At 45.5% G+C, this 21392-nt stretch overlaps 8 protein-coding genes across 9 annotated transcripts; 3 read left to right on the plus strand and 5 right to left on the minus strand.

Moving 5' to 3' along the window:
- Positions 1-4: 4 nt before the first annotated feature.
- LOC119545851 (DNA replication licensing factor REC) lies at positions 5-9186 on the minus strand. The gene is made up of 2 exons (XM_037851823.1): positions 6876-9186; positions 5-1369 (listed from the first exon to the last, which is right to left on the minus strand). The coding sequence occupies exons 1-2, from the start codon at positions 9143-9145 to the stop codon at positions 976-978; spliced, it is 2664 nt and encodes an 887-aa protein (XP_037707751.1). The 5' UTR covers positions 9146-9186; the 3' UTR covers positions 5-975.
- LOC119545852 (nose resistant to fluoxetine protein 6) lies at positions 2151-6866 on the plus strand. The gene is made up of 8 exons (XM_037851824.1): positions 2151-2539; positions 3521-3816; positions 4809-4974; positions 5032-5735; positions 5794-5987; positions 6052-6392; positions 6460-6602; positions 6672-6866. The coding sequence occupies exons 1-8, from the start codon at positions 2473-2475 to the stop codon at positions 6774-6776; spliced, it is 2016 nt and encodes a 671-aa protein (XP_037707752.1). The 5' UTR covers positions 2151-2472; the 3' UTR covers positions 6777-6866.
- A 123-nt stretch (positions 9187-9309) lies between the features above and the next one.
- LOC119558372 lies at positions 9310-10031 on the minus strand. Of its 2 annotated transcripts, none has more exons than XM_037871899.1 (2): positions 9887-10031; positions 9310-9827 (listed from the first exon to the last, which is right to left on the minus strand). In XM_037871899.1, the coding sequence occupies exons 1-2, from the start codon at positions 9929-9931 to the stop codon at positions 9381-9383; spliced, it is 492 nt and encodes a 163-aa protein (XP_037727827.1). In that variant the 5' UTR covers positions 9932-10031; the 3' UTR covers positions 9310-9380. The 2 variants fall into 2 exon arrangements, with proteins under 2 accessions (XP_037727827.1, XP_037727819.1); XM_037871891.1 differs by having other exon boundaries at positions 9878-9997.
- LOC119558366 lies at positions 10001-11147 on the minus strand. Its single transcript, XM_037871879.1, has 2 exons — positions 10733-11147; positions 10001-10476 (listed from the first exon to the last, which is right to left on the minus strand). The coding sequence occupies exons 1-2, from the start codon at positions 11033-11035 to the stop codon at positions 10063-10065; spliced, it is 717 nt and encodes a 238-aa protein (XP_037727807.1). The 5' UTR covers positions 11036-11147; the 3' UTR covers positions 10001-10062.
- Positions 11148-11390: 243 nt separating this feature from the next.
- Positions 11391-12634, plus strand: LOC119563045 (actin-related protein 2/3 complex subunit 3). Its single transcript, XM_037876250.1, has 3 exons — positions 11391-11532; positions 11672-11845; positions 11905-12634. Exons 1-3 carry the CDS (start codon positions 11527-11529, stop codon positions 12256-12258), a joined length of 534 nt encoding a protein of 177 aa, XP_037732178.1. The 5' UTR covers positions 11391-11526; the 3' UTR covers positions 12259-12634.
- A 147-nt stretch (positions 12635-12781) lies between these two features.
- Positions 12782-13876, minus strand: LOC119563044 (NADH-ubiquinone oxidoreductase subunit 8). Its single transcript, XM_037876249.1, has 3 exons — positions 13735-13876; positions 13093-13544; positions 12782-13024 (listed from the first exon to the last, which is right to left on the minus strand). The coding sequence occupies exons 1-3, from the start codon at positions 13772-13774 to the stop codon at positions 12863-12865; spliced, it is 654 nt and encodes a 217-aa protein (XP_037732177.1). The 5' UTR covers positions 13775-13876; the 3' UTR covers positions 12782-12862.
- A 288-nt stretch (positions 13877-14164) lies between these two features.
- LOC119545743 (probable ATP-dependent RNA helicase spindle-E) lies at positions 14165-21270 on the plus strand. Its single transcript, XM_037851566.1, has 11 exons — positions 14165-14419; positions 14488-14730; positions 16619-17352; positions 17435-18087; positions 18208-18341; positions 18405-18994; positions 19083-19230; positions 19292-20428; positions 20498-20619; positions 20684-20896; positions 20959-21270. Exons 1-11 carry the CDS (start codon positions 14219-14221, stop codon positions 21089-21091), a joined length of 4308 nt encoding a protein of 1435 aa, XP_037707494.1. The 5' UTR covers positions 14165-14218; the 3' UTR covers positions 21092-21270.
- LOC119545746 lies at positions 15107-16305 on the minus strand. Its single transcript, XM_037851568.1, has one exon. It carries the CDS (start codon positions 16234-16236, stop codon positions 15148-15150), a length of 1089 nt encoding a protein of 362 aa, XP_037707496.1. The 5' UTR covers positions 16237-16305; the 3' UTR covers positions 15107-15147.
- Positions 21271-21392: the final 122 nt, after the last annotated feature.

Genomic DNA, 21392 nt, shown 5'->3' on the forward strand with positions numbered 1-21392 from the left:
AGTATGTTTGTATTTGTGGCATAGATCGGAATTGTAAAGTGGTTACAATGTATTTTAAGATGTATCTCGTTGTGTCTCCAACAGTTTATAATTGGATATAAGTAGTGGCTGCTTGATCAGTTGGCTATATTAGTCCAATATTTATAAAGTGACATAGCTAGAAGATGGCCAGTTTATGTTCGAAAATATAACTTGGATACATTGTATTTAGCGGATGTACTTTGTTGATATTTATTTGTGGTCAATTTGTAATAGCTTGTGTTATTATTTACTTTTCGTCACGTCTAGTCTGTCTCCAACAGTTTTTAATTGAATATAAGTAGTGGCTGCTTGATCAGTTGGCTATATTAGTCCAATATTTACAAAGTGACATAGCTCGAAGTTGGCCAATTTATGTTCGTAATTGTAACTTGGATACATTGTATTTAGCGGATGTATTTTGTTGATATTTATTTGTGGTCAATTTGTAATAGCTTGTGTTATTATTTACTTTTCGTCACGTCTAGTCTCTGTCCTCAACAGTTTGTTATTGGATTCTACTAGTAGGTGTTTAATCAGTTGGAATATAGGAATATAGATATAAAGTGACCCATGTTCTAATTGTTAAATTGGTATGATTAAGTAATATATAGGCCTTACAGGCAGTAACAGAGATTTACACCTTTAATTTTATAAGGCCAACCTGCTTTTATAAACTATAATACGTTTAACACGCAGTGTAGTGACGAACTTAAACTAGTTGCTCCCTAAAGTATGCTTTCTCTTTTCATATTATTACAAATGCGTTATTTTGATATGATCAACTACTATATTACGATTTGAAATTTGTTGTCTAAACATCGATCAGAGCATTGTTTTCCGTAATAGTTATTTATAATTTATTTTGCGTCATTCTAATGACCACTTAACTAATAGTTAACAGGAAAGAAAACCACAGACACTGTGCAAATATTGACCCGCTCATTTGTCATTTGCCTAGTCCGGAACCACTTCGTACATGTTTGCTCCCTTCATGAGCAAATAGCCTCCCAAGTTGGCCATTTCCACCACCTGGCTAAAGCTGGTCAAGATGCCAGCCCGCGTTGCGATTTCCTTCAGCTCCTCTAGATCGAAGATTCGCCGACCCAATGCCGCCGAGCGTTTTTGCAACAATTGCACAAAATTGCGCACTTGAGCGCTCCTTCCGCCTCCTCCTCCGCCGCCACCACCACGTCGAGCTCCGGATCCGCTGGAGCCCGCCTTCAGGCTGGTCTGGGTGATGCTCTCCGTGAGCAGGGCGATCACATCGCGCACGTGCTGGGGACTGACCACGGGGGACAAATCCAGACGAGCACGTGCCTGGGACAGGTTAATCAGGGCAAGAAGTTGTCTGAAAAGAGTTTAAAGATGAAATTGTGAGACAGTTTCATTTGTTTAATTTTCTCTAGTTGAATTCATATTAATGTAGTTAATCATTAATAAAACTGTAAAATAAGTAAAATCATAAGTTAAATATTAAAAAGAAATGTACAGAGCAAGGCCATAAAACAAATGTAGCCTTATAGTTCTTAAAAAATGTTGTAAAGCGCAAATTTAAAACCCAAGTTTGTTGCCTGAGTCTTTTGTTTTTTGCCCGTTTGCCAAACTTTCCTTAAACATGTCTTCTTTTATAATTAAGGGCCCGAGGTCATAAGTGGGACTCAACTTCTCAACCCCAAATCAATTTCGCATGTTGTGTTCATCATAATTTACGTCGTTGGCAAACAGTTCTTTCCAGAACTATGATTAAATATCTTCATATTTGCCTTAAAACTTGTTTTTCCAGAGAAAAATATTATTGTTGTGTATATCATGGGTCCATATGGTCGTGTCATTATGCCTAATAACTGCTAACTCGGCCGAAAGCCCCGAAAATGTAAACATAAATCAGTTGCATGTGGGCGACTGAGTGCCCAGCATCGAACATGTTCCAACGCATTTTCCCTTGCGTTTTGTTTTATTTTTCGGAAACCAACGCATTTCTCGGGGGGAGTTTTGAAACCCATCATTACAGCAACTGCACCGACAGAGGCAGCGGCAGAGGAGCCCTCATCCCAATCCCATCCAGAGGCCCTAACCGCACGCATCTGTTTGGGCCGCTTTTCATTCTCGGCTCGCTCGTTGGCGCAAACGGTTCATTATCTGACGGATCGGTTCGGTTCGGTTTTCGGATTGGTTTGGTTTCCTAGCCAAAAGTGCATTTCCTAACATTGGCATTGGCCGGACAGCGGAAGCCCCTGGGTCTGGGTCTGGTCATCTGCTTCGTTTTTTGTTTTACTTCATTTATTTCGAGTCGCATCGGTTGATGAAATACCGCTTCTCATTGTTATTGGTGCGCTGGCGTTGCATTTGATTGGATTGATCTGGTGACGAAAGTGCCAAGAGTCTTTCAAAGTCAATCAATTAGAGGGTGCATTACGACCGCCGATTCGATTCGCTACATCCCATCCCACCATGATAATGCTTCACATCGTGATCTTAGCGGCGAGTTTAACGGCTGCGCAATGCTTTCGATTGAACAGTAAGTGAATATCGTTTTGGATACCTTATAAACAATGGCCAGGATTTATGTTCCGTGTAAATCTGATTTATGGGACTATAAAAAAGTTCTGATAGTTGTTGTATAAGATTAGGTGTTATAACAATGAGGGGGAGATGATAAGATAAGAACAGACCATTTAAAAAAATTAATTTTTTTTAAATATTTAAATATAATTCCTATAGTTTTAAAAGGATTTGGAAAAATTAATTCTATTATTCTTAGATTGTAAAAATAGTTATTGAAAGTTAGGGTTGGCGAAAAGATTAGTTAATAATTATTTGTATTAGAAATAACTGATCGTGTCCAAAACCACAAATCATTTAAAGTCTATGATTAATTTAGCTTGAATAAGCGTTTTCCGTGCTTCCAATTGCAAAACGGGGAAGTTCTAAATAATCCATTATGCACTGACATTAGTTCAGATTGCATGCTATGCTTGTCAATCGATATAACTATAGAACGCTTTGCCAAAGTTGGTATTAACCTAATATGCACCTGCTACTCCCGTTTGCGTGTTCTGTGGCAAAAGTTCCCCTCCCAAATTGGAGGCATAAAAACCTCTCGAGACTTCGATGACAGGGCAGTATTTTGACAAACAATTAACTCAGCCTAAGTGTCTGGAATTTGACAAGAGATTGAGGCACTCACTTGACCAGCAAAAAAGGCAAGACAATTACATTATTTACATTTGTTGGCTTGGCTATTTCCCTCAATCGGAATGGAGATGGAGTTGAAGATGAAGATGCTGGAGGCAAATGCAAATGCCAAACAAGTTCAAGTTCGTCCAAAGGAAACGAGTTTCCTTTCACTCGAATGAGCAGGCATTGAACCCGGCACTGCAGTTCTAGCGAAAAAGGATCTGCGCAGTCGAAAAACTAGTTTCCCACTTAATGAGCTGATTCATCCGACTGATTCCGCATAATGATTCTCGATCTGTTCTCTCTCCCTTCCGCCTTGCAGTGACGCAGTTCTATGAGATGCCGCCGCTGTACGACTTGGATGACTACGATCGGTGCCTCCAGCAGTTCGATGGTCAGGGCTCCACCTACTGCTTTGTCCGGGCGGAAGTCCAACCGGATGAGTCGGTGGCCTCATGGCGGGCCATTGTTGAGATTTCGCAGTATGATCGCCATCACTTTGATCACAGGCAACTCTACTTTGGCCTCTGCCTGCGCGAATGTGAGGCTTCTCTGGCCGGATTGGATGCAAGTGAACTGGATGCCCTGCAAGCCGGCCTGCTGTCGGAAAATGCGAAGGTAAGGCCAACCGAAGGTGTCACCTCATTGGTAGCCACTCAGCTGCGGATAACGATTTAATTCAATCTTCAAACATGCTGTGGGGCAGTTACACATATTCACATATTTCAAAACCCATCGCTGGCCGAGGCGTCGGCCGAAATGATCAATCAACAATCATCGGGCACAGAAGCCGGTATAGCAGCAGATAGTTTATTCAACTCGCACTCTGCGTGAGCCACTGATTTACTGACCAGTGGCGCAGTATAGGGGGGTTTTGGTGTAATAGGAAACACTATATTTTTTCCGAAATTTTAGAAAGGGTTTTAATGTTTTTAAAATGATCATTTAAAATGGGAAGAGAGGAGTGAAGTTTTTTGGAATTTTGTAAGGTTTATAAAATCCTAAAACCTTCTCAATTATTTTGTTTTTATATTTTGAAGATATTATAAAAACGATATTAAATAGGAAAAGCTTTTGTTCAGCTTTTCGTAGTTTTAACATAATTTTTCTTACTTTATGAAAAAAACCCTTTGACCATATTGATTTGAGCAGGTAATTTTTGAAAGCAGTTCATTTCAAGGGCTTGTTAAAGTAAAAGGTTTATTCCCAAAATAGACAAAAAATGACTCATTTAGTGGGTTCCCCCTTCTGCAGGCGCCTCTGGCTAATTGTGTGATCTCTATCTTGCCTATAAATATTGCATAAATTACTGCCGGAAAATACGCTGATTAAACATCGGGTAGCTGGGTAATGGGAGATGCGAATGAGAATTGGAATGGAGTGGGCATGGTGTGGCGATGCCATTGATGCACTTGCCATCAAAATGCATTTACGATGGCTGAATAAGCAAAGCGCTTGTGTTGGCTTAGGCGTTGGCCAAAAATGGAAATGGCCGGTGTTACAGCGAAATCCGAAACATTTCAATCAAATCAAACTCATTTCTTTCAAGGACAAGGGCCTGACGTTGACATTTGGTCATTTTAATGACCCACCCATTGTCGATTTTGCAGGTGAACGTGTATCTGGGCTTGTTCTCAATGGAAGCCACTAACCGCGAGCGTCACCAGCGATTGACGAATGCCTGCCTGAATTTAAGGCTGCAGCGTCGAGGATTCGGGGTGATGGCCAAGAGCGTGGTGGAGTACTGCGATCAGGCGGGACACCAGGTGGAGGAAGGTGAGTCCGCAGGACATGGGATAATAATAATATAACAATATTGTTTCTCCTTCTAAGATGCTTGGAACCTCACTTTCTATGGCATCCTGGGCGCTCTCCTGGTTCTGGCTTGTCTGTGCAGCCTGGTAGACCTTCATTTGAAACGCGGTCGTCATGACAAGATGCTCAAGGAGCGAGATCACTACAAGACGCCTCCAAAGAGTACCACTCAGCAGATACTGCTCACCTTTTCGGTGGCCCGCAATTGGTATCGCCTCAATCAGGAGCCAAGTGGCAAGATCGGACGCGAGTTGAGATTCCTCGACTGCTTCAAGTTCTTCGCCATGTTCATGGTGATCTTTGCCCACACCAACTGGGTGATTTACGAGAGCGCCATTAGCAATCCACAGGATCCGGAGCGACTGCTTCACACGGCAGCGGGCACCTTACTCGTTTCGGGATCTTTGATCACCGTCACCTTTTTTGTGATAAGTGGCCTCCTGTTAACCATTAATTGGCTGGATGTTTCCCGGGCGCTTCAGCCCAAAAAGGCAACCTGGAGCTTTGGCCAGTATGCTCAGCTTTTTGTCAAGTTTAATGCCTTCCGATACATCCGGTTGACCGTTCCCTATGCCTTTGTGCTGCTCATGAGTGGAGTTTACTTCGAGAACGCGGGTGGTCCAATGTGGAGGCACATCTTTGAACGGGAGCAGCTGGCCTGCCGGCGCAACTGGTGGACCAATCTCTTGTACATCAACAACTTTGTGCGCACTGATGAGAGGGTAAGCGGTGGTTCAAGTAGTACTTAATCCTTTTAAAATTTGTATTTCCATCCTGTAGTGCCTGCTCCAAGGTTGGTACTTGGCAGCGGATACGCATTCCTTTGTGCTCAGCCTGGTGCTGCTGATGCTGGGACACCGGTTCGCCAGATGGAGCAAACAGCTCTATGCGACAACTCTAGCTTTCTTTGTGGCCGTTCCAGCGGTGCTTACCTATGCCATGGACTACTATCCCATCTTTGTGCCCACTCCACAGTAAGTAATCAGGCTCGAGGCGATTGAAAGTTGATTACCATCCATCCGTTTACCAATTAATTAGAACTCAGAAGGATTCCTTTATCGGAGATCGTCAGTTTACCGAGTTCTACACCTCGACCTTAATGAACTTCGGTTGCTATTTCTGTGGAGTTATGGCCGCTTTGGTATACGATCAGTTGTCCCTGAAGCAATACAAGCTAAGAGAGCTTAGGAGCTTCCAGCTCCTCTGGTTCACGCTTATCCCAGTGGGCATCCTTTGGATGTTCAGTGCGCATCCCATCTTCCAGCACTACTACGTGGCTCCGTCCGCCATTTGGGGTGCCCTGTATGCCGGTTTGCAACGGAATATCTGGGGCTTTGGCCTAGGAATCTTCATCGTGGGCATGGCCAGCAAGGTGGGCTGTAAGTATCAGGTTTTTGTATATTTCCCTTTACGGTTTTCTTTATGTCAAATACATTCTTCCCACAGGGATCTTTCGTAAATTCTCCTGCCTGCCCATATTTCGAATTTTGGGACGTCTCACGTATGGAGCCTTTATTGTCCATCTCCTGGTGGCAAGAATCGTCTTGGCCACCGTGCGGGAGCCCATTTATTTTGGCACTGGCATGATGGTGAGTTCCTTTCTACATCATCTTCAGAGTTGATAAAAGTCAAGTGGTTTCTTTGATTCCGCCCCATAGTTCGCCTTCATCTTCTTCACGGTGACCGTGTCCTATCTGTGCTCCTTCCTGCTGGCTATCTTTCTGGAGCTCCCCGTCTCCTCCATTCTCAAGCTAGTGCGATAGGCCAATACCTTAACTTATATACAAGTATTACTTATAGCTAGAATAAAAACGTAACATAACATAATTTAAATAAATCCACCACCAAAATTATACACTCACCCTGCTCCAATCTGGCTGGAGTCGCCTTCATTGTGGGCGCTGCTACTCTGGAGCTCCTGGAAAAATCTCGAAATAGCATTGCAGGCCTCCTCGTTTAGGAGAGGGTTCACTTCCTGGCGGGCATAGGCCAAAAACTTTTTGATCAGGATGGGTGGTAGCAGATCCAAGTCCTCCTCTTCTGGCAGCAGCTCCAGCCGTTTGTCCAGATCGTAATCGTGCTGCATAACGCTGTCGTTATCGTCCTCCGTTTTCATTGTGTCATTTTCTCCCGCCACCGGAACGTCAAATGTGGCCTCGCACATGGTGTCACTCATCTTGGGCTTGAGGGCATAGCGAGCTGCAATCTTGGCCCGCTTTTTGGCACCAGCATGAAGGGCCCGCACATGGGCAGTCAGGGACATGTCCCTCTCGGAGGGCTTGTCCAATAACACGTAGACTAGGTGGAACTCTTTGAGCAAAGCCGGAGTAATGTTAATATTCTGCAGGAGGTAGCGTCCCTCATCGTATTGTCCCCTTTGAGGATTTGCGCAGGCTATCACCGATGGTTGGGCCGGAAAGGAGGCAAAGGCTCCAGAAAGAGGAATGTTTAATTCCTTCGATTGCAGGCACTGCAGTAGTATCGCCTGCTTGGAGGCCAGCTTGTCCACATCGTCCAGGGTGCAGTGCCCGCCTCCACTGGCCGCCATCAAGGCGCCCGCTTGCAGGACGCGCTTGTTTCTTCCTGCAAAAGTGACACCCAAATGCTGGGCAGATTGGGCACCACGCTTTCCGCTTACATGGGCACCGCGTTCCGTGATTTGAGCGCAGCTCTGCAGGATCTTAGTCTTCCCAATGCCTGGATCGCCCACCAGGAGCACGTTGATAGCACCAGCCTCTGGTCCTCTACCTCCGAGAAGGGACAGCAAACAGGCGGCCTTGGGGAGCTCTTGGCCGTACACCTCCGGAGCAATAGATTGCACCAGTAGCTTGAAGCTATTTTGCTCCGCATTGATCATTGCGATGGCTTCCAAGTCGCGCTCGCTGAACTCCCGCTTGATGGCGGCCGCATCCCGAATGCTGACTGCCTTGAGGTAGGCCTGCATCTGGTTGGAGGAGTCTCCTGTGGCGCCATCCTCGCCCAGCTCCTGCAGCTTGAGCACTCCACTTACCACGACCTCCTGACCCACACGCACTGCATCCACCAGATCGTGTCGCAACTCCACGTCCATCTCTCCAGGCAGACTGCTCTCGAAATCGTGGACTGAACTCAGACTGGATTCCTCCAGGCGGATGATCTGTCTGATGGAGAGCCGCGTGTACGGAGAGTTTCGAAGGGGCAGGAACTCATCGCGAGCCACGCACTCTGATCGCTTGCATTGGTAGGGACGTGGCTGGAAGGTTCCTCGCTGGCGCATGGCCATCTCCATTTGGCAGCGACTGCAGCGAAAAGCCTGCCAGGTGAGGCTGTAGCTGGGCTCGCCCACGCTGCTCACAGTGCCCCGGATGCAGAGCAGAGTGTCCACGCGGGAGTGGCTGATCCCTTCCATCGGGTCCACGGGCACAAAGTCCTCCGGTCGCACGTAGATCTTGCGTAGTCTTCCGGGCGGAGGGACGTAAAGATCGGCGGTAGAGGTTTCCCTCACGACGGAATCGTTACAGTCCAGCAAGTGGTTCAACACCACCGTGTGCATAGCCAACGAAAGAGTGGCCAGCGTGCGAAGCGGGTGCTCCCGGATGTCCTCGACTAGGCCAGGCCAAACCTCCTTCAGCTGGGCATCTGATAAAATGGTCAAGGCGGGCAGGCGAAAGAATCCCCGATCGCGGATCATCAGAAAATCGTAGTTGTGCGGATTGCGCTGGTAATGAGCCTGTACGGCCATGATTCTGCTGGCCAGCTCGTTTCCCTCCTCGTAGTTCTCGCGCAGGAAGTACAGCCTCCAACCGGGGTAGGCCCTGGGATTGTCCACCGCGATGCTCTGCACCTGGAGCCCATCCTCCGGAGCTGCATAGTTTTCGGGCCTAAGGAAGCTGCAGTCCAGGTGGACATCTCGTCCTCGTTTGCCGGCTGTGCGGCCCCAGCCTCTGGACGGCCGGTTTGCAGGCGGATCGCCACTTGGAGCGCCAGGTGCTCCAGATCCAGGTTCCTCTTGATTTGGTTGCCGGTTGCCTCGGGCGGGAATTACGCGTCCATTACGCCGGAAGTAAAAGTACGGGCGGTAGGCCCCGCCTCCGCGACCACGCCCACGCACGAATCGCGAGGGGGCGCGCCCCCTGGAAGGCGGTGGATTCATTTTATTCCGGAATAATTTACAATTTTAAATAAAGGTACCATTCGATAGAGACACAAAATATCGATAGACGATCGTTGGTTAGACAATCGATAATTAGTTAAATGGCTAACGCTTTTTTAAACTATTTCCTTTTTACCCTTACCAACATCTTTTGAATTCAAGAATACTATTTGTTAATATGATCTCTTTATTTGATTTATATCCCTTTTAATTATAAATCTAAAAGATTATTAAATTATTCGGACACCAACTGGTTGGACACCTGCATGATCTTTGTTTCCTGCTTTAGCAACTCCAACTGAGCGGGCAGAAAATGCTCGAAAACCTCTGATAGCTTAGACTTGACCTCGTTAAAAGTCTCCAGGACACGCTGCTCCTCGAGGACACTAGTCGGCTGAATGGTGTTGAGTTCCTGGAGGAAATCGGTGCAGCCATCGAGGAGAATCACCTGCTGCAAGTGAAGCTTGAAGAGTTGTTGCTGGATGACCTTGATGCACTGGATCTGGTGGTCCAAACGCAATGGCATAGTGGCCAAAGCCGACATTTGGTCCAGGTGCTTCTTGGTCTTCTCCATGCTCAACTGTTCCATGGGCTCAGGCTTAAGTTCAGGTTCGGGGCATTTTTCTTCAACGATCTTGAGATCCTTATCACGGGGAGTTTCCTCTTCTTTGTTGGTTGCAGTCTATAAGGAAAATTATTATTAACGAACCCTCAATAACCGTACAAACTTACGATGGGCACCTTCTTTTTGTTTGGCACCCCCTTGTATTTATTTTTTTTCGTCATTTTTTTTCTCTAGTCAAAAACCCGTCCGACTATATTGAACAACTGAGAAGACTGAACAGGAAATCGACTACCAAGTCAGCGCCTTCTTTAATAAAGAAACTTGTACAATTTGATAGATATTTATATGGTATCTACGATGGGGCGTTCTGTGGACCTCTGCCGCGGAAAAGCGAGTTGAGATTGATGGGACAGTTGTCCAGACGCGACAACTGCTTGACCATGTCCTCCAAGAGCAGACTGTTCCTTTCATTGGGACCCCGGATGAGGCCGTAGGCCTCTGCGTTGGCAATCCTGTGCTGCAGGAGCGGCATGTAGGGTCCCTTGAAGTGCGGCTGTCCGCTGGCCAAGTCCATGGGCGTCCTCACAGTGGAAACGGAGCCCGTTTCCGTCCTTTGTGGCCGCCCTGTTGGTTGGTTTGGGCGAAACTTGGGTGCCCTATTACCAAACTTCCTCTTCCTTTCCGCCTCCATGTGATTGTCGCTCACATCCTCGGTTTCATAATTGTTGTGATTATAAAAACGCAAGCCATAGATTGCGGGCTTGGGCTGGCGAAAAAATGTAGTAATTACAAAACGCGTAATTTTAAGAAATAATTTAAAAGATTACATTTTTCTGGAGATAATTTGTACTGGATTTTTATATTTTTTATAAAGGTTTAAGAAGAAAACATAAATAAACAAATTTTCAATTAGTTTAGGATGGTATAGGGCAGAACCGGTCAATTCGTATATATTTAAACTTAATTTTGATTTCTATGCTAAAGATGTTATTACTACCTGGAATATGAGTCCGCATACTTACAGCTTTCATGTTACGCTCCGCATCGTAGCCATCGTCGTCCGTGTACTCATCTTGATCCTCCTCCAAGTCGTTCGGCATGCGTTCGCTGGCGAGGGGCACAAATTCCGAGGCACTTGCTCGTAGACCCGGGGAGGCGACCGGAGCCGCCGGCGGCGGAGAAGGAGATGGAGAAGGAGAAGAGGGAGCGACGGCTGAAGTCGACGGACTGCCCAGCGACTCCAATTCCAGGCACAGCCGCTTGTAGGCCATGGCGGACTTTTCCAGTTCGCTGAGGTTCTGGAGAAAAGTTTTATTCTGATCCATAGTGAGCGAGGTCCAAGTCAAAGGCTAATTCTGTATAAAGACGCGCACACATCGAAAATTTTTAACTTACTTTTACGGAAATTAGGCTTGTTGAAGAATCGATGCTTAAATTCTGACAGGTAAAGCAAAGGTTTGGAAATTTTTATAGCCTTTTTATTATATTTAAGCCACTTTTCCTTGAGTGCAGCATAAACAATTAGAAAATAATTGTTAGGGAGTTTATTAAAAAGATATTAAAAGAAATTCAGAATTCTTTTGGCAAATAAAATTTAAACTGGTATTTAAATTTTTAAAATTGGCGCCACTTTCAATAAGTATGACCAATTGTCACAAAATATACCAAAACAACGTCATTATGTATCGGCCTTATCGATAAATCAGGGCTGGCAAAATCGTAAACAGTGGACGCCTACAAATTGTTTTTTTTTATTGGAAAAAACACAATAACTTTGAAAAGCTTAGTTAATAACTGATAAATTTTATTGTACAACATGCCGGTGAGTAGATATTTCCAAATCAGCGGCAGATAAATCGAGGACAATGAGTTTCCCCTGTGTTTTCACCTGTTCTCGTGACCCCCTGCCAGGTAGCACTTTTTCGGAAAACCGCCTGATTATAATCTTTAAATCCCTGCAGGCCTACCACTCGCAGATTAAGGAAGTGCGCCAGCAGGTGGGCAACATGGCCATCCTGCCGCTGAGGACACAGGTGCGCGGACCAGCGCCCAGTGCCAATGTGGAGAGCGACATCATCGATGAGTCACTGTACTACTTCAAAGCGAATGTTTTCTTTCGCACATACGAAATCAAGGTGAGGCTTGGAATCTTGGATAGATCAGGATATACAAGTAAATCCCTTATCCTTTCCAGTCCGATGTGGATCGCGTGCTCATCTATGTGACGCTCTACATCACCGAGTGCCTGAAGAAGCTCAATAGGTCCACCAGCAAGGCTCAGGGACAGCAGGACATGTACAGCCTGGCCATCTCCAAGTTCGACATCCCCGGCGATGCTGGTTTTCCCCTGAACGCCGTCTATGCCAAGCCGCAAACCGCCCAGGATGCGGACCTGATGCGCCAGTATCTCCTGCAGCTGCGCCACGAAACCGGCAACCGGGTGGTGGAGAAGGTCTTCAACACCGAGGATGGCAAGCCCAATAAATGGTGGACCTGCTTCGCCAAAAAGAAGTTTATGGAAAAGAGCCTGGCTGGACCAGGGCAATAAAAAGGGAATCATTTCACTAATTTGCTTCTACGAACTGTGCAAATGCTTTAATGTTTGGATTCACTCCTAAATATGGGACTTTATTATTCAGTGTCACTGCCAAATTGTCACTACTGATGAATTCTTTTAAATTATTTAGTTCTCTAAGACTTCAGTGTCTTAAAAAAGTTCATGATTGGCTATTACAACTATCAATTTTAAGTGGATAACTACCTATTTAAGTAATATTTGTTTTTAAAAAACTGGCCTTCAATCAGGCAGTTATTGCTAAAACTAATTGTAATTAACAGTAAAATAAAAAGTAATCACTGAATAATTCAAGAGTATGCTGTGTATTAGGCAGTTTATTAAATAAACGTTTTGGTCAGTCATTAAACCTTGCATATTTTTATGGGCCTATCTTGCCGGAGAAAGTTTGTTTTTTGATTAGTATATGTTACTAATTTATTTAAATTTTGTAACATTAATAAATAAGTCACCAGCATTCCTTCTGATCCTCTGCATTTATAAATACAACAAGACAATCGCTTAAGACGCGGCTACAGCAACGATCTTTAATTGGAAAATCGTTCTAAACAAGGAATTCTAGGGGGTACAAGCAACTTTAACGATAGAGATGATCGGCCTGCAGGTTGGAGGCAATCTCGGACTCCCACTTGTCGCCGTTGCAGAGCAGCTTCTCCTTGTTGTAGAGCAGCTCCTCGTGCGTCTCCGTGGAGAATTCGAAGTTGGGTCCCTCGACGATGGCGTCAACGGGACAGGCCTCCTGTGGGGGTTACAAGTAACAACCATTAGTCGCTGTTAACAGGGCACAATAGAGTGGCACCTCCTCACCTGACAGAATCCGCAGTAGATGCACTTAGTCATGTCGATGTCGTAGCGGGTGGTGCGTCTGCTGCCATCGGCACGCTCCTCCGCCTCGATGGTGATGGCCTGGGCGGGGCAGATGGCCTCGCACAGCTTGCAGGCGATGCAGCGCTCCTCGCCGCTGGGATAACGCCGGAGGGCATGTTCTCCACGGAATCGCGGGCTCAGGGGTCCCTTCTCAAAGGGATAGTTGATGGTGGCCGGCTCCTTGAAGATGTGCGCCAGGGTGACGGCGAATCCGCGGAAGAGCTCGCCAAAGAACATGGTGGAGGCGGCCCGATCCGTGATGTCGGCCAACTCCATGCTCAGCTCCTTGTTGTTTACATACACATAGCCCTTGGGAACCTCGACGATGTCTTTAGGTTCTGTTCGCTGGGCGGCCAGCAGACGGGCTCCATGGCTGCCAAACATGCGCTGACCTGTGGGAAACACATTTCACCATTAATTTACATATTAAAAACCATGTACCATCCTCAAATAAGCCAATTTAGTCCATTGTTTTGCTATGACATAAGCTTACATAACCTCACTCAATGCGATTTTATGGATTTTTCACGGGTTTTTCACAATTTGGATGGGGAGAGTTGTGTGTATTGCTTGGCCACCTACCAGTGCGTGATGCGGTGAAAATTCGCATTGTTACCGACATGTTTGCGGCCCAAAATAAACTAAAATTGCCAAAAAGTTGTTTTGCTATTGAATTTGACCGAACAAATTAGAGCTGAGCCAGCAACGATTGTCCACCTATTCGATACTCTTAATTATTTCCACACAATATTCGATACTATAATTGTTTTTCATATTATATATTTAAATTTAGTTTTAGAACTCAAAAAAATAATTAAAATACTTAATACTGAATACTTAAAAAGAAAATTAAAAGAAATTCTTATCGAATTTCTTGCGATTAAAGTACTGTAAGAATACCCTAAGTATAAAGCTCCGCAACGACATCGACTACCCAACTATCGATACATATCGGCTCTGACTTCTTCCACCTTTGAGGCCAAAAGTCCCACCACTACAATTTACCGTTTAACTTTAGACGCTACGCGGGATTTTTTATGTCCAGATTTTTCTTTAAGATAAAAAGATGGAATACGACCAGGAACTAATGGATTTCTTCGACTTTTCGAAGGACTTCAAGCGCGAGGCAGCCCCACAGGGCTATATTAGCAGCGATCCGAACAACATGGCCGTGGATGCCGTCGAATCGAAGGTGGTTAAGCGCGAGGTGATCGGCACCGACTATGTCGCCGAAATCGTGGCCAAGGAGAAGCTCCGGCTCAACGGGGTAAGAAACATACACACAACGCCTGCTGCGTCAGCAACTTTTGTTTATTTACTCGTAATTTAATGCAGGCGCTGCGCGACGATTGCCCTCAAGGCGAGCGCAATCGCACCCTGAACGACTTGGACACAGACGACGAGGAGGACGAGGTCGAAATCCGGCGGGATGACGAGTACTACAAGAGGTACAGATTCAATCTGAATCGCGACAGGAATCTGCCGATCTACGCCAAAAGGGAGGAGATTTTGGCGGCCATCAATGCAAATCCGGTTGTAATTCTCAAGGGCGAAACAGGATGTGGCAAGACCACGCAGGTGAGCGTTGCCACACTGTCGCAGTTTTTCTAACCTACAAAATTTCTAAGGAAGTTAAAGTTCCTAACCTAAAAATGTTTAAAATAGTTTATTGCTCAAAGTTTACTTTATTTCAAAGAAAAGAATATTAGGAAAACCAAAATAGGTCAAGGAGGCATGGACACTAAAAAGTGTATGGAAAATTTCGTTATTCAACGCTCCTAAACAAAAGAATTTTCAGATAGAGTTTGTAATAGTAAAATCTGGCTCTACCGGATTAAGGACGGATGTGTTTTAAGTTCATTGAGAAATTTAATCCATTGTTTTTAAAATCTATCTATATGAAAACTTTTTAATTTTATATCTAACTTTTTATTTAAACAAAAATATTCTCAACTTATCAAAATTCCTTTGTCATCTTAAGTTTTATAAACTATCTTAGGAGCCCAGTAGTTCTTGAACTTCATCCTCTGTTAGCTCGCTATCCTCGGCCTCCTCTTTTTCGTCATCACTGTAATCATAGATCTCATCATACTCCCGCTGTACATCCTCGGGCAGTTGCTGCTGGAACACGGTTGCCGATGACATCCTCCGCTGATACGCCTCGTTGACCTCAAGTTCCACTTCCAACTCCTCCGCCTGTTCCTGCGGCTCCCTTTTCTCAACGCCATACAGGGCCTTGTTTCGCACCCTTTGGCGCACTTCTAACTGGTTGCTTGCAGAAGTTGTGGGTTGATCCTCTTCTGCAGTGTTCTTTTTCTCTCCCAGTATACTTTGGATTTCGGCGAAAACATTGCGCAGCTGGCCAAATATTTGAGTGGGCGGCAGAGCCTGTTCTTGACCAGCCAGCTGAGCCTTTTGAGCATTGTACGCCGACTCCAGATCACACAACGGCTGACTGGCGAGGTCCAGGGTTCGCAGTCCCTCCAGTTCGTAGGTGAGATTGACGTTATTGGGACGCTGTTGCTTCTGCATCAAGGCACTTTGTTTTTGCCTCTTGGCACCCGCCACAATCTCCAGTCGGTCGTAGTCCACCAGGTTGTCCAATCCCTGGCAGTAGTCCAGCGCTGTGAAGCGGAAGGCCTGCTCCTGGACGAGGCGCCACAACATGTAAGCCACCTGCTGGGTGTCCATCCGCTCCGGACTCTCCATCCGCAGCTGCAGGACGTAGTCGGTGAGTTCCTGCCAGGTGCGCGGTGAGACCTCGATCTTGACAAAGTTGTGGGTGGGCTGCTTGTAGTAGATCACGTAGAGCAGATAGAATCCCCCGATCCTTTGGGCGGAAGAAGCTGCGAATACGTCGCCAGTGGTTCGGCGGGAGCAGGACAGCCTTTTGGCCACGTGCAGGGCCGCCAGAGTGGTGGCTATCACCTCTGTGTGGTTCGACTGGCCGGTGAAGAGGTGCTGCAGCTGCATATCCCGCCAGCAACGGCAGAACGTCTCGAACTCGCAGTTTTCGCCATCGTTTACCAGTCTCTGAAATCGCTGCACCAACTCCCAGCAGTCGTCGAAGACGTTCAACTCCATTGCGGCTCAGATTTAAGCCGATTTTGTTTGCATTTGGAAATCCAATCAAACGGGTACAAAAATGTAAACAATCCGACTCGCCGGTTCAAGTGCTTTACAACACTGGCTGGAATTTATCGATAATAGTTTAGTACTGATAATTTTTATGAGGGGACATTCAAAAAACGCACGTAACTGTTAATTTTAAAAATGGTATGATTTATCTAAATGCTATAAAGGCAACTTTCAAAAATAGGGCAAAACGGGTAATTTTATAAAAAATCATGTCTTCATAATCACATTAATAAGGCAAACAACATATTTTATTTTATAAAAAAATTGCTTATAAATATTTCCTTTTGATATTGTTAGTCTATTGAAATATTTGTTGTCTGTCCTTAAGGTGCCCCAATACATTTTGGACGAGGGTTTCAAGAGCGGCCAATACTGCAACATTGTGGTTACCCAACCTCGACGCATAGCTGCCATTTCTATAGCCAACAGAGTGTGCCAGGAGCGCCAATGGCAGGAGAACACCGTGTGCAACTACCAGGTGGGTCTGCATCGTCCCACTACTCTGGAGGACACCCGGCTGCTGTACTGCACCACCGGTGTGCTTCTTAACAACCTGATTATCAACAAGACACTAACCCACTACACCCACATCGTGTTGGACGAGGTGCACGAAAGAGACCAGGACATGGACTTTCTGCTGATTGTAGTGCGCCGCCTGCTGGCCACAAACTCACGTCACGTGAAGATCATTCTGATGTCGGCCACGATCGATGCCACGGAACTGTCGGACTATTTTACCACCTCGAAATCGATTCCGCCGGTAATCACCGCCAGTCATGGACGTAAACACTCGATCGAGAAGTTCTACCGCGACCAACTAAAGGGTATTAAGTGGAAAGAAGAGGGTGATTATGATCCGTACATTCCACGCATCTCCGACGAAGGCTACAGATCGGCGGTGAAGATAATTATGGTTATTGACAACATGGAACGGGACGATGCGAAACAGTCGCGGGTAAACTATGAGGAGGCCGTAAGCCATGGAGCTGTGCTCATCTTTCTGCCAGGCGTCTACGAAATTGACACCATGGCTCAAAACATTACTACAATGTTGCAAGATGAGTAAGCTATCAATTTGTTACACTAAATTATTTTCTTTGATATAATTCACCTGTTGATATCGGAATCAATAATTCCATTTCAGCCGAAATATTAAGTTTTTTATTGTACGCTGCTTTTCTTTGATGACCCCGGAGAACCAAAGGGATGTGTTCCACCCACCGCCTCTGGGTTACCGCAAGATCATTCTGACCACCAACATCGCTGAGAGCTCTATCACAGTGCCAGATGTGTCCTACGTTATTGATTTCTGTCTTACCAAAGTGCTGGTCACCGATACGGCCACCAGCTTCACGTCTCTTCGCCTGACCTGGGCCTCCAAGGCCAATTGTCGCCAGCGTGCCGGGCGTGTTGGCCGTCTCCGAAGTGGACGTGTCTACCGTATGGTCAACAAATCCTTTTACCAAACTGAAATGTCCGAGTTTGGGATACCAGAAATGTTGCGTCTGCCCTTGCAAAATTCGGTGCTCAGGGCCAAAGAGCTGGAAATGGGATCACCGGTAGAGCTGTTGGCCTTGGCTCTATCTCCACCCAATCTCTCGGATATACGGAACACCATATTGCTGCTGAAGGAGGTGGGTGCACTATTTCCGACTGTGGATGGCGTCTACAACGAGATGGATGGTGATATTACCTTCTGGGGCACCATCATGGCTCGGCTGCCGTTGGACACTCGTCTGTCGCGTCTGATCATATTGGGCTATGTGTTCAACTTACTCGAGGAAGTGATTATCATAGGTGAGCATGAAGTAGTGAAACATGGTCATACGGAAAAAGGCGGTTGAATTGAATCTCACTGACTATTATTAGGAAGCAAATGTCTTAACTTGTAATCGTATTGCTTATAACTTTTTACAGCCGCTGGCTTATCGATGCGTGGCTTGTATGTTGATGAAGGTGGCAGACATAAAAAATGCGAGTCATTTTGGATGCACTACACTTTTGCCGATGGATCTGGCTCCGACTTGGTGGCCATTTGGCGCGTTTATCTGGTTGGTACTGGAATGAAAAATTTTCCACATTTTTTAATTAACTAGAATAACTTGATTCGTTAGACATATTTAAACATGGTGGAAGTTGGCCACCAGCATGAGTCTGCTATTCGTTGGGCAAATCGATTCCACGTCTCCCTGCGATCGCTCAAGGAAATGCACCTGCTGGTGCAGGAGCTACGAGTGCGATGCGAAAGACTCGGACTGGTCCCGTTTACAGCTGTTGCTAGCCAGAAGTTGGGCGACCGCGAGAGATCGATCATCCTTAAAGTGATCATCGCTGGGGCTTTCTACCCCAATTATTTCATGCGTTCGAAGGGGTCGTGTGTGGAACCAGATCGCGATATGTACCAGGTGATATCGGGGCACGATCCCTGTCGCACCGTCTATTTTACCAACTACAAGCCCGGGATCATGGGCGAGCTGTACACTAGGCGCATTAAGGAACTTTTTCGGGAGTCGAAGATCCCGCCGGAAAACATCGATGTTACCTTTCAGCACGGCTCTGAAAAGGTATTCGTCACTTTCAAGCACGACGATTGCAATGCAGATACATCTAAGATGGTCAACGTTTCGGGCAGAATCCAAAAGGAAGTCTACAAGGCGGTAAGGATGAGAGTTGATCGCTTGCAACGACCAATACGCATTATGGAGTGAGTATTCACACTATTATGATGACTAAAATTAATTAAATTTAATTAATTAAAATTAAACATTATAAAATAAAATTAAACATTTTAGGCATGCTACGTTTATGAATTACGTACAACAGCGAAAGATTGGAGAAGTGATTGATGGCTGTTGGGTTCCTCCCACAAAGACCATAAATGTAGAGCTGCTTGCACTACCATCTGTCTACGACAAGACTGTTACTGGCTTGATTACTTGCGTAAGTTGATTAAGTTTTAAAGTCTGGAAATATCCTGAGTGTTATCTTCTGGCTTTTACAGATTGTCAGCTGTGGAAAGTTTTACTTCCAGCCTCAATCCTTTGCAGAGTGCATTCGCAACATGTCTGAGATCTTCAATGCCTCCCAGCAACTGCGAAATCATGTCTTTAACGCTGGTGCCATCACAAAGGGCATGATGGTGCTGGCCAAGCGGGATAGTCAATTCCAGCGCGCCACAGTGATCCGACCCGAGAACCAGAGCAATCGCCAGCCGATGTTCTATGTTCGTTTCATTGACTATGGAGACTGCGCTTTGTTGCCCATTGAGCAGCTGCGCCTGATGCCGGATGAGCTGTTAAGACAGTACGGAGACTTGCCACCACGTGTGTTCGAGTGCCGGTTGGCGCTCGTTCAGCCCTCTATGGTGGTTACCGCCAATAACCGTTGGCCTATCGCGGCCAATGATAAGCTTAAAGCGGTGGCCAAGTGTGGTCGAATTGATATTGAGGTCTATTCGCTGTTTAATAATGTTGCTGCTGTTCTAATTCATATGCGCGATGGCTTACTCAACGAGAAGCTTGTGGAACTCAAGTTGGCTCGCCGGGCCGACGAAGATTTCATGTCTCGACAGGATCATGACTTCCGCTTGCGCAGACAAGAATCTGCCCGTTACTCGACCTTCGCCGAACGTCAGAGAATCAATGAAGAGTACCTGCGATCCTGCCTGCTGCCCCAAGACCAGGACCTGCCACCGCCTCCGCTGGATAAATGCAACAATATTGTAATGCTGAAGGGACCTTACAGTCCGTTGGAGACTACCGTGTACTCCACCATTCGTGTGGGAGTATGGAAATCGGTGAAAATAGATACTACTTCGGTTAATGCGGTTCTCCTGGACGCAGATCCGCAGGATCAGCACGATCAGATGATTGTGGCCCACACAACCGTGGAGAGTGCCGATCGGCAGACCCTGACCGCCCGTGGAACCACACTGATGCCCAATATCCACGGATTTGGTGCGCTCATGGCTATGCTCTTCTGTCCCACCATGCAGCTCAAATGCAACAAAGCTGGAACCAGATATGTGTCTATCCTGGCGGGAATGGGTTGCGATCCAGAAACTAATGAGCCTTATTTTGAAGAGCATGACATGGTCATTAATTTGGACGTCAATATTCTCGAAGATGATGTTAACCTGGTAAGAGCGTTAAGTTCTAACAATAAGTACAAATTATTATCAAATTCTGTTTTCAAAAATGTATTTTAGATCAATCAAATGCGCTATTATATCGATAGTGTCTTTTTCAACTTCAAGGACGAAAATCATCCAGCGGTTAGTGTAAATGAACGTGTTTCTATATACACTCACCTGCGCAGCCTGATAAATCGGTAATGTTGCTATATTTATAAACTGTTTTTTTATTGAATAAGAATTCTAAAATGTTATCTTAAGGCTTCTGTCCAAGGATCGGAGTTACATCGAAATAAATTCGAGCAACTCGGATTACGTATGGGAGAAAAATGAGGATTTGCCAAAGCAGGCTGAGCCGTTCGGCAAGCGGGCCATATTCCCGATGCACAGCATTACGGAGCTCGTAGAAGAGGATATGGGTCACGTGTTGCAATTGGTGGAGAATTGCAACAAGCTGTACGAGTGGCGAAACTTGTAAGACTCAAAAAACATTTGCAAGAACATTGTCCTAGCTATAATTTTAATCACAATTCCAGCGAAGGTGTTTTAGCGCCGATGTCTTGCAAACTGTGCAACCAGCTGTTGGAGTCGGTTCCCCAGCTGCGTATGCATCTCCTCACTCAATTGCATCGCGATCGCGAAAAGCAAATCGACTATCACCATCAGTAAAGACGGTTATAATGAAATTAATGACATTAAATCACGTTGCTTTCACATTTGAAAGACAGAAAACGATATTATTTTCAGGAAAATATGGTTACAATTTCAACTAATTTTCATACTTTTTAATCTCAATTTGTAACCCAAGAAAAATCTGCTACCTACTTTTTCGTTATGTATATCATTATATTATAAAATATAAAGACATGAATTCCAATTGATTGATTAAAAAAATAACGTGAAGTGCATGTTGATAAACTATTAGGTATCTTATAATATCCTAATACCAAACATGAACTATTCAATATTG

Source organism: Drosophila subpulchrella, chromosome 3R, assembly GCF_014743375.2.
Source record: "Drosophila subpulchrella strain 33 F10 #4 breed RU33 chromosome 3R, RU_Dsub_v1.1 Primary Assembly, whole genome shotgun sequence".
Taxonomy (NCBI): Eukaryota; Metazoa; Arthropoda; class Insecta; order Diptera; family Drosophilidae; genus Drosophila; species Drosophila subpulchrella.

Coding starts and splice junctions, on each gene's coding strand:
- LOC119563045 (XM_037876250.1), top strand. Junction 11,846..11,904: donor TTCGCACATACGAAATCAAG/GTGAGGCTTGGA, acceptor TATCCTTTCCAG/TCCGATGTGGATCGCGTGCT.
- LOC119545851 (XM_037851823.1), bottom strand. CDS start 9,145: ATGAATCCACCGCCTTCCAGGGGGCGCGCCCCCTCGCGATTCGTGCGT. Junction 1,370..6,875: donor TCCAGCCAGATTGGAGCAGG/GTGAGTGTATAA, acceptor AACTCTTTTCAG/ACAACTTCTTGCCCTGATTA.
- LOC119545852 (XM_037851824.1), top strand. CDS start 2,473: ATGATAATGCTTCACATCGTGATCTTAGCGGCGAGTTTAACGGCTGCG. Junction 2,540..3,520: donor GCAATGCTTTCGATTGAACA/GTAAGTGAATAT, acceptor TCCGCCTTGCAG/TGACGCAGTTCTATGAGATG. Junction 5,736..5,793: donor TTGTGCGCACTGATGAGAGG/GTAAGCGGTGGT, acceptor TCCATCCTGTAG/TGCCTGCTCCAAGGTTGGTA.
- LOC119558366 (XM_037871879.1), bottom strand. CDS start 11,035: ATGGATCAGAATAAAACTTTTCTCCAGAACCTCAGCGAACTGGAAAAG. Junction 10,477..10,732: donor CGGAGCGTAACATGAAAGCT/GTAAGTATGCGG, acceptor TTTTTTCGCCAG/CCCAAGCCCGCAATCTATGG.
- LOC119545743 (XM_037851566.1), top strand. CDS start 14,219: ATGGAATACGACCAGGAACTAATGGATTTCTTCGACTTTTCGAAGGAC. Junction 14,731..16,618: donor GATGTGGCAAGACCACGCAG/GTGAGCGTTGCC, acceptor TCTGTCCTTAAG/GTGCCCCAATACATTTTGGA. Junction 19,231..19,291: donor TTACTGGCTTGATTACTTGC/GTAAGTTGATTA, acceptor TGGCTTTTACAG/ATTGTCAGCTGTGGAAAGTT.
- LOC119545746 (XM_037851568.1), bottom strand. CDS start 16,236: ATGGAGTTGAACGTCTTCGACGACTGCTGGGAGTTGGTGCAGCGATTT.
- LOC119563044 (XM_037876249.1), bottom strand. CDS start 13,774: ATGTCGGTAACAATGCGAATTTTCACCGCATCACGCACTG. Junction 13,545..13,734: donor TTTCACCGCATCACGCACTG/GTAGGTGGCCAA, acceptor TGTTTCCCACAG/GTCAGCGCATGTTTGGCAGC. Junction 13,025..13,092: donor TCTACTGCGGATTCTGTCAG/GTGAGGAGGTGC, acceptor TAACCCCCACAG/GAGGCCTGTCCCGTTGACGC.
- LOC119558372 (XM_037871891.1), bottom strand. CDS start 9,931: ATGACGAAAAAAAATAAATACAAGGGGGTGCCAAACAAAAAGAAGGTG. Junction 9,828..9,877: donor ACAAAAAGAAGGTGCCCATC/GTAAGTTTGTAC, acceptor TTTTCCTTATAG/ACTGCAACCAACAAAGAAGA.